The following is a 10,565-nucleotide window of genomic DNA, read 5'->3' as shown; positions in this document are numbered from 1 at the left end:
CAGCAGGAGTTGTCTCCAGCTCTGACTCTGGTGTCAGGTCCTGCTGCAGACAGGCAGTGTGCCAGGACGTGGAGCAGGCTGCAGGGGTGCTGCTGGCAGGTGAGCATCCCCTGGCCCCAGACAAGAGAGACATCTCCAGCTTCTGTTATAGTGCCACTCAGTAGGATTAATAGAGTTAAACTTGGGATTTTTCTGGATCCTAGCACAGATGTGGCAAATTGATTGACTTTCCAGTGACTTCATCAGTCCCTTTTTCTCTGCACCTCAGAGTCCAGAGCAGTATTTCCTTGGGACATCACATCTGTAGGTTCTCCTCATGGTTTGTCAGCAATTGAGGGTGTCATGCCTCAGCCTCCTTGTAGATGCAAGCACCACCCACCTCTTAAGGGGCTGAACAAGATCTTCCCTGTTGAGAAATCCAGCTGAATTTTCCATCACTGAAATGCATAGGAATAGTTTTCAGTATTCAAAGAATTGTTTTCATTTTCAGTAGGCTGTACAAACAGTACCTGTGCATCCCCTCAGTGCTCCTGTGATGCATGGAAGTGTTTCACTCTCAGCTTAACCCACTGGGAAACTGCAGCAGCTTCTTCAAGAGGCCAGAGGAAGTAAACCTTGTCCTGGGTAAAAGCTGTTCATGCCTTTGGTAGTCTGGCTGTTGACTTTTGTGGGGTTTGGGTTAGTGCTGGCAAGGTGTGGAATTGGATTTCAAGAATTATTGACTGAGTCTCTTCAGTATGCCTCAGCACAGTCACCTTCTGGGGTCGTGGAGTCCCAGCACACCTCGAAGGATGTTTTGTGCACGTTGGCCCCCAGCACTCTGCTCATGTTCTTGCAGATTTATTCCAGTTGTAAAAGAAACTGATGACAAAGCCTTGTGCTTATTGAGCACAGGCAGAGTTACTTACAAAGGCACTTTTCTTGGGACGTGGCAGGAATTAGTGGCAAATAATTTTCTTCCACTTAGATCCCAAACCTGCTTTGGTTTGTGTGCAGCCTAAAGGCTCTGCCCCCCAGCTCCCCCGAGTGCCACGTTTGCTGTGGCTGTGCACACGAGTTTCCTTCTTGCCATCCCAGCTTGGGTTTTCACTGGATCTGCACCACTGCCAGAGGAACGTTCAGGAGACTCCACCCTGTTGAGACCTGCCCCCTTTGCTTTGGGTGGGGGGCTGTGTCTGCAGCTTGGGCACAGTTTGCTGTTGCTTTGGTTCGTTGTGCCTGCAGAGAGGCTGGAATGGGTCTGGTAGTTGTCTGAAAGAGAGCAGCAATAGTTAAATACAACTTGCAGTTGCAGTCGCAAGTGACCTTTTTTTCCTTGCCTGTCACATGGAGCCTGGGAGAAGCATATGGGACAGGAGGGGGTGGCCTTCTGTCCATCTTCTTGTCTATCTCCACCTGCTCCACTGGATTTAATGTGCAATTTCATAACTGGCTGGGACTGCAGCTGATCCTAGCTAGTCCAGAGGGGTGGGCAAGATGCCTCCCCCATCGTCTGGAAAGATCCAGTGCCAGTTTTCTGTGACTCTGGGAGGGGACCTGAGTGACACGGTGCATGGAGTGCTGTGGTGGTGCTGTGCTCTGTGTGCAGGGGATCTCTGTGGGCCACTTCAGCAGGGAGCAGTGGTGATGGACTCACCCCCAGCAGCACAGTGCTGCTCAGGATGACCTGCTGGAGCTGTCAGAAGCCTGACTTGTAAAAATGAGATCAAGTAAATTAGCATAGCCTAAGGACTTCTTTGAATTGTATGTTGTCCCTTCACCTCTAACTTATCTCCCAGCATTCACTAACCATGAATATTTAATATAGCCACCACTGTATCCCATGGAATAAATGACAGGCTGGGAGTTTCAAAGCTTAATCTGAACAGCAATGCATAGACAGCAACACTGGAGAAAAAAGCATCACACTCAGAGCAAATCCTTTTTCATAAGCCCACTTATTAAAAAAAAAAGTAATGTAATATCATGAGTTTTCATTAATACTAGTCTTCAATAAGCCTAAAGCAAAACCTTGCTTGCTGTGAGCTTGCTGAGCTTGTTCTGCAGAACTGCCTGAAGATGCTGAAGGCTCACAGTCAGTGTGAGCATGAGGCCAAGACAGAGCTGAGCTCTACTGGAGTAGATGTTCTCAGTCCTCAGTTGTCTTTCCCAGAGAAGGTGATTGTGGATGTTTCACAGGAATAGCACTGCTCATTTTCAGCCACCACAGAGTGCTTTACACCTGCAAAGTGCTATAAAAATGGGAGCTAACCCTCCCCAGTGAGCGAGTGTCATTGTACCTGCTTTGTAGATGCAGAAATTAAGATACAGCAAGGACTGACCCAGGGTCCCATAGCTGCTCAGCAGCAGATTTAGGATGAAGAAACAGATCTCTCTGGTCAGATTCCATTGATCATGCTGCCTTGCAGCAAAGGTAGCTCAAATTTCCTAAATATATATAAACAATCCTGGAGAAGTAGTTGTTTCCCTCTTTGCTTCTTCAAAATGAACAAGCTTCCAAGCTACCAAACCCCACGTTTATATGTATCATTAAATAGTTTCCAGTTGCTAGCCAGAAAACTCAGCAGAAAACCTGTAGAACACCAAAGCAACTGCCTTCTTTTAAATAATAGATGATGCCAAATAGCAGCAGCGTTATGCCAACAAAGAGATCAGTCTCTCAAAATATTTTATTCATTATGCTTCAAGAAACCCAAAGCCTTCTTTTTAACGAAAGCAAATTTCAGAAGTTGGCTCTCAGTTCATCTGAAACATCTGCTTATTACAAATCTTGGTGCTACAGTACTGGTGCTCCCCAGTAAATCTTTCAGCTTTAAATAATATGTGTATGGAAGTCTTGGCAAAGAGATCAGGAGGGAGAAAGAGTAATCTTTGCCAAATATGCCTTTTGCTTTGTGGGGCTGTAGTGGTATATTTTAATAATGCATGTATTGAAGAGGATCTACTAATCCAATTAAATAAAAGGACAAGAAAGGATTCATTCCAAGGTTCAAAAAGAGCCTATTTAACACAGCTGAAACTTTCTATTCCAGTGTAAAATGGTTAGGAGCCTTGGCTGACTACACTTCTGTAAAAGAGCCAGGAATGGATCTTTCTCTGTACTCTTCATAAATCAAGGTCACTTACTTGAGAAGGCCATGTTGTGATAAATCTGCCTGACAATTAGATGGAGAGGGCATATTGATGTTAAATTGTATTCTTTGTACTCTCTGGTCAGAAGGCAATATAAACACCACAGTGGCATTATGAAACAGAAAATTGCATTCCAGATAATAGCAGATATTCACAGCCCATGCTTTTCCACTTCAGCGTGCTGCGTTTCACTTGGTCGTATTAATATCTGAAATTATGTAATATTTCCTTCTTTATGCACAGCTTGTTTTTTCCACTGAAAAGGCACATTGCTCTCCCTCTCCTTTTCCCTCTCCCTCTCCTCCCTCTTGTTCTGCTTTTTCCCTTTCCCATTTTTCCTTTTCCCTTTTCCTTAACATTGATGCTTGGGGAAAAAAAAAAGAGCCTGAAGCTAAACTGTCTGTGTGAGAAAGTACCAACGAGGAGTTTGAAGATTTATAAGCCAGGATTTTATGTTATATATTTACAGATTCAATCTGCGTGCCAGGCTTTGATCCAAGCCTTAGCATGATGACTGGAATCACTCCAATTAACCCAATGATACCAGGCATGGGGTTAGTGCCACCACCACCACCAACAGATGTGCCTGTAGTCAAAGAAATAATCCACTGCAAAAGCTGCACACTCTTCCCTCCCAACCCAAGTAAGTGGATCTGATGGAAGAATGTTGTTTTCCTGAATACATTGCATGAAACATTTTTTTATGTAATAAAAATGATGGTGTTTAAATACAGCATAGGCAAATATGAGACCTTCTAAGGTCTGCTCTGGGGTTGAAGCATGGTGTGGTATCAGAGCATGCTAATTCACCCTGTAAGGTCAGGTGGAGAAAGCTACACAGTGTGTAACACAATGAAAAAGAATTACTTAAAGCTAACAGAGCCTGAAGATCTACACATCTCATAGCAGAAACCTGTATTTCCTGTGGATCAGAATGTCACAAAATACAGTTATTGTACAGTGCTGGTCGTGTCCATCCTCCTCCTCAGGAGCCCACGGGGAGGTGGGTCCAGCCTGGGCTCGTGTCTCTGAACGTGGCTCCTTGCATTCCACTGCTGGCCAGCTCCAGTGCCTCCCTGGGGAGAGGGAGGGGAGGGGGGTGGACATCCTCTCCTGCCATTTCTGGTGGGGCATCCTGGCAGATGAGGTCCTTCTCCTCTTTGGGAGCTGGGACTGGGCTTCCTCCTGCCCTTTCTGGGACTTTGTGCAAGTGGAGAGCTCTTCCCACTGAGCCACCAGCTCAGGCACAAAGCCTGATTTTGGGTGTGCTGGCCCCAGCAGTTCAGTTCCAGAGCCATGAGATCAGTGGCTTTCACTGTCACTGTGAAGACAAAAGGGAAAATTAAGCAGACAGTCTGAGGCTCTGGATTTGCAGCGTGCCCAGCTTGGGGTTGGATCCAGCTGTGTGTGAATATGTATATATATGTATATTTTAAGGTTGTGACCTCATTTACTTCGTTAAAGGGCCAAAAACTGAAGCCATATCAACCATAGTCCTTCCTGGAGAATTACTTTTAGAGGAATGCTCTTGTGATCTGCATCTAAACAAAGTGTTATGACAGAGTATATCTTTTTATACAGCCTTCAGAAATTTAATGGTTTTCTGATTTAAGTTTTATATATATTATAAATATATATTTATATATCCACCAAAAGCATGTTCCAGCCCCCCCCTGCTGAGCACTTGTAAACAGGGAGGTTATCCCTCCCCTGGGCTGGCGCTCGCTCCCTTATCTGGCAGCAAGGCAGAGCAGATAACAGGCAGAGCCTTTTCATCATGCTGTCACTGCCCTGGGCTCCCCACTCTGCTCCTCACTCGGAGAGAGCAATGGAATAATGCTGAGGGCAGGGAGGGGTGCTCAGCCCCAGTGCCCAGGGGGTGCTGGGTGTGGGTGTGCTGGCGGGGGGCTCGTGTGGCACGTGGTGGGTGTGAGCCAGGGGTGGGGACGTTCAGGCTGTGAGTGTGCTGCAGGAGTGCCTGAGGTCTCTGCCCAGGATCACAGCAGCTGCAGAGGCTCCCCTGCTTCAGAACAGAATATTCCTGCTTTCTGTGTGACGGTGCAGGGAAAGGAAGATCCTGTTAGACCTTACTGCCTGTCTTGGAGAACAAGCCACAGTGACAGCAATTAATCTCTGAAACGCCACCCTAAACTTGAAAAGGTTTAGATTCATCAGTTTTGGACAATCTCTCCCATACTCCACTGTTTTGCTTCTTCCTGCTGCCTCCATGCTACGTGGAGTTACTGTTGCTGCCCAGAACTGAGGAGGGGATGAACAGAGCAAACGGATCAAACGGCAAATTTTGTGTTCCAATGTGATTTCTGTTTTGACTTAGATCTTCCACCACCTTCAACAAGAGAGAGACCTCCTGGGTGTAAAACAGTGTTTGTTGGAGGATTACCAGAGAACGCCACGGAGGACATTATTCAGGAAGTCTTTGAGCAGTGTGGAGATATAACAGCAATTCGGAAAAGCAAGAAGAATTTTTGTCACATTCGTTTTGCAGAGGAGTTCATGGTTGATAAAGCCATTTACCTTTCTGGTACTTCACATTCTTTAATGGATTTGCCTTGCTTCTCATTTGTGTTTTGTGATGCTAATGTTTGCTTTTTTTCTTAGCTTTTACCTCAGCAAGTCTGTCCTGAGCTCGGTGGCTGTCGCTTGGAGTGGCAAGGGGCAGTTCTGTATTTTCCTGTGCCTGCCAAGGCTTGTGTGAGTTTGGATGTTGCTCACCTGGGAGCAATCTCCTGCCATCCCACAGCAGTGCAACAGGTCCCCACATTCACTGCAGGACAGCCTGGGTTTCGGAGTACACACGTTTCGGGGTTCAGCCCCCAGGCTGGGGAAGGAGAGGAGGGCACTAGCCAGGGGTGCTGCTCTTTGCAGTGCCAGTTCTCTGCTAGGCTGGTGGTTTCACTGGCATGTCTCTATAGATTTGCAGTGCTCTCTGAGTGAATCTGCCCTTGGGCTGGTGTGCATTCAGCCACCACATGGGCTGGGTGCTGAGCCCCCCCTGCAGCCCAGGGCTGCTGCCTCCAGGAGTGTCACAGGAACTGGGCTGTAAAGTTCCAGAATCAGGTTTATTTGCCAGCACAGGGGCAGCCGTGCAAGGGGCTCTGACTCACAGGGCAAAGGTTTAAAAGGTCAAAGGAGATAAATGATGGAAGATCACAGTTCTGCTTTTATTGGTGACTCTCCTGAATCTCTTTATTGTCCAGTGGTCAGCCCAGACCTAGCCCTTGACAACATGTCAGGCTCCAGTGCCTGTCAGTGCCCTCCTAGGGTCACAGGCTCCTTCAGAGGAGGATGGGCTTTGTCACTGAGTCCTTCCCCACCTGTCTGAGCTGGAGCCCATCCACTGGACATACTTGTCTCCACAGGTGGGTTCATCTCTCTGGGTCCTGGGAGGACCCACAGGTGTTGCTTTGCCTCACAAGTGTAGTTAACACTTTCATCCCACATGCAACATATTCTTAGATAAACAAGGGCCAGGGACAACTTCTTGGCCAGGATAAGCTGACACTGATGGCTGGCAGCACCCATCCTGTGCTGAGTGACCTCGAATGGACCTACTAGAACCATCCAGAATGGTGCCTGTGAGGCAGCTCGTGATTAGGAAAACCTTGTTAGAGCTCCCACCCTGACCATCTTCTGTTCAGCAGTGAGGACACAACCTCAATGTCCTGGCAGTGTCCATCAGAAGCTCACACAGCCAGAAACAAGTGGTGCCTCAAATCACCATCCACTACGTCTTAAAATTTAAAAAAAAAAAAAAAAGAAAGAAAGAAAGAAAAGAAAACATCTGAACTTTTTGAAATATGTGATCAGGAAAAGCCTAGATCCTTTGTTTCACAAAGGTTTTTGTGTTTGGGGTGGTAGTTGTGGGGTTTTTGCCTAGCTTGGCTGCTTGCTTTAAGTATCAGCCTGAAAAGCTACTGAAAATGGTGCATTTTGTGAGGCCTATAGAAAGATTTCTTTGAAATATTACTGTATTTTCAAGTTTCTTCCAGGTCTTCATTGCACCCTCATTATTTTCTTCTCGTTTTTTTCTTATTTTCACTTAATTTCTCCTTTCCTCCTCATCCTCTCTTCCCATTTTCCATCCTTCCTGCTTATTTCTTTATTGAAATGACTCCCATAGGGCTGCAGTTGTTGGGGCAGATCACAGGCAGCTCAGTGGTAAGGAGCAGCAGCACCTTTGCTGGGTTCCAGCTTCTGTGGAGGGGTCCCCAGCTCCACAAGTGGGGGTGCAGAGGAGGGACAGGCCAGGCTCAGCAGGAGCTGCTGCCACTGTGTCTGATAAATAAAACAGTGCCAAGAAAGGTGGCAGAGAACAACTCCAGAGTGCAGGGGCTGCCAGCCTGGCTGAGGTTCCTGCCTCTCAGCAGCTGACTGCACCCTTTGCTTCCCTCTAAGTTTTGTTTTAATTTTATATACCTTAAATCTTGGAGGACCAGGTTTGATGGTCAGAGGCAGGAAATTCCCTGTGTGTCCTCATCCTTAACACACCAGAGTGCACACTCAGAACGAGGGGAGCAAGCAGAGAGGGAGGTGACAGATCCCCCTCCCCATCATTCCTCATCCTGAGTGCTCTGCTAGTTTATTTCCAAGTTCCTGATCCATCCTTCCTTCTTCCAGTTCCTTCTAAAGTGTCATCTTTAGTGTCACTGCCCACACCAGGGAAGGAACCAGTGGAGCTGGCAGGGAGGAAGATGACAAGCAAGGGCAGGCTGTAGCCAAGGTTTGCTGGTTTTTACCACCAGTGCTGAACTCTGCAGGTGAAGCAGGGAGCACTGAGTGTCCCCCACCACTGCAGAGCAGGGAGGTCTTGGGCTAGGCAGGGGAATGTTTTATTTCTATCAAAATATTGGGGTTTTTTAATCAGTCTTTATTCCATTCTCCAAAAGAATGTATTCTGGAATGGTGGGTGTAAAGTGTATTGTTAAGGGATTTTCTTTTCCCTGTGAGACACAAAAGAGACACACAAACAATTTATGGCTAATCTTTTATGCATAATATATTAGGAGAAAGTCATGCCTTTGATAGCTGTGCTATAATGATAATTTTGTCCACCTAATCAGTTTTATCTGTCTATCCTATCTAATCTCATCACACTTTGCATTTATCCTGTGCTTATCCTCAGAACAGCACGAGTGATTACAAAACCCATCCAGTAGTTTAATCACTGATTTTTTTTGCTTTTGATTCCCAAGTAAACACATAAGAGAAGGAGGCTGGGATAGGGGTAGAAGACTATAACAAAAAAGTTGACTTGAGGAAGGGTGGTTTTCATTTAACCCCAAAAGTTACATTTTGATCTCCTGAGGAGATTTTCTAAAATCAACATTCCAGCCCATGAGAAGGCTCCTTCTCCAACCTGGGTGTACTTAACTCTTGTGTCTGACAATTCAGTGACTCTTGCAAATATTCCTAGCCCCAGACTGGAAGATCTGGGCCAGGAGGTGGCCTGGGACACACCTCTGTATATCCCCAAAGCCTGTGTATGCCTTTTTGCTGTGCTGGGATTTTCCCCTGTGGGTTTCCACTTAGTACAACATACTGGTTTTATTTTATGTTCTTGCTGATCATCATCAACACTCTGATCTAGATCCCAGTCAGAAAGCAGCCACTGGCTGGTCCCCAGTGTAGCAACACTCAAAGGTAAGTCAACTAACCCACAGAGTTTTGACCAGACCTGTGATATGGAAATGCTGTGTTTGGGTTTTATTTGGCACTGTCCTGGCAGTGCTGAGCAAGGAGATGGGCAGGAGGGTCTGTGAGGGCAGTTCATGACCCATCCATGAAGGAGAGGCCATGGCAGCTGGTTCTTTCAGACATTCAGACACTCTCCAGCATCAGTGAGGAGGGGGGATACTGGAGAGGAGCAAACCTCCCAGCTGCCCCACGCCTGGCAGGTGACAAAGGTCCCAAATACAAAGCAGGACCTGCCAGGCGTGTGCCCCTTGCTCCATGTCCTGCTGTCCTTTAACCCACCAAGGGATCCTCTTCCTGGCCAGGCCTTGGGCCCGTTGTGTCTGCAGGGCTGGTCTGGGGGGTGCAAGGAGCTGTGCAGGAGTCCTTGGCTGCTTTTGGTAAGGGGAAGGTGCCAAGCCCTGACCAACCTCACCCAGCTTGGAAGCTGCCCCTGCTTTGGGATGGGGGCTGGACTAGGTGACATCCAAGGTCCCCTCTGATGCAGGTTATTCTGTGTTTCAGTGCTGGTGGAAGCTGGATGGATGGTTGGCCACCTTCAGTCTTTAGACTTAAACAAGCTGTCAGGTTTTTGATTCATGAGAAATTTCATAAATCTGTTAATTTGGAGGCATGTAAACTGGTTACCTAAAGGGAACCATTTGTCCACTGCTACAAGGGGTTTTGAACTGCAGTCTACACTGTTAAACATTGGGGTTTCTTTATCCATTAGCCCCATTTACTTCAAAAGTGAGGGGCCACTTTGATACAACCCAGTTTTGCTGGTGCACATGGCACCTGCAGATGTATAGTCATTATCATTAGTTCTTTATTCAGTTTAAGTGGAGCTTGAGGTCCACAATTGCCTTGCATCCTGCAGTACTGCTTTTCTCACCCTGCCCATGCCCAGTGTGCTCCTGCCAGCCAGGGAGAAGAGGAGAGCTCGTGTTTCCCTGGAAGTACAGCCCAGCTGGGAGATGTAATTTGAGGTTCAGGAGGCCTGGCACCCTGGCAGTGTCCTTTCACACTGCTGATAGTGCCATTTTGGCACAGAGCAGGCACTGTGTGAGGAATGCAGCTGGCAGTGGGAACTGGGGGAGGGTTAACATTTGTCACAGTTATCAGGGTAGCTGCACCCCTGACCCCTTTTGGCTGACCCCTTCATGCCTGCACCTCTGTGGATGAAACCACCTAATTACCCCCTCATTAGTTCAGAGCCCAGCTCAGAGAGGTCACCCACACTCTCCTTCTCTTATGTCTCACTGAAGGTGGTGTATCTGTACATCACTTGTGACCAGAGCTACATATACAACCCCAGAGAGCCTTCTGGGAGAGAAAAATAGTGTCTGCTCCTCTGAGCAGGAGAAGGCAGAGCAAAATAAAGGGGGCTTCAAAATAACCACCAGTCCCTCATTTGCCTCTCTTTCAATGTTCAGTTGTACTTCACCCCAGCCTCGTGAACACTGGACACCAGATTGGGTAGATTCCATGGCAGTTTTTCTTGCCTTCTGGCTTTGAAGGACCTCTGAAACACGTAGCTCAAGTTTTTTATCTGGGTTTGGGCTCCTTGCTGGAAAACAAAAGTCATACTTCTTCCTCACTGACAGGCTGCTTAGCTGATAGTCCACTCCAGGAAAATGCCAAATCAACAGGCATCAGGATAGGTTTGGGTTCTTTTGGAAGGATCAGTACATCTGTGGGCACTGAGTGTCTTCAGAGCTATTGTCTCCTGTGTGCTGGAG

At 47.1% G+C, this 10,565-nt stretch overlaps 1 protein-coding gene across 1 annotated transcript in view; it reads left to right on the top strand.

The window, feature by feature from the left end:
- The window catches only part of ENOX1 (ecto-NOX disulfide-thiol exchanger 1), a gene marked incomplete at its 3' end in the record, with an annotated part of 86,211 nt that overhangs the window by 28,224 nt on the left and 47,422 nt on the right, over positions 1-10,565 (top strand). Inside the window, exons 2-3 of the mRNA XM_008936051.1 lie at positions 3,602-3,775; positions 5,468-5,674. Coding sequence (XP_008934299.1) covers positions 3,602-3,775; positions 5,468-5,674 — 381 coding nt within the window. The remainder of the gene's footprint in view (positions 1-3,601; positions 3,776-5,467; positions 5,675-10,565) is intronic.

This window comes from Merops nubicus, unplaced genomic scaffold (assembly GCF_000691845.1).
Source record: "Merops nubicus isolate BGI_N331 unplaced genomic scaffold, ASM69184v1 scaffold4622, whole genome shotgun sequence".
NCBI classification, from domain to species: domain Eukaryota; kingdom Metazoa; phylum Chordata; class Aves; order Coraciiformes; family Meropidae; genus Merops; species Merops nubicus.
Note: the sequence above shows the minus strand (reverse complement) of the source record. Positions and strands in the feature narration are given on the sequence as shown.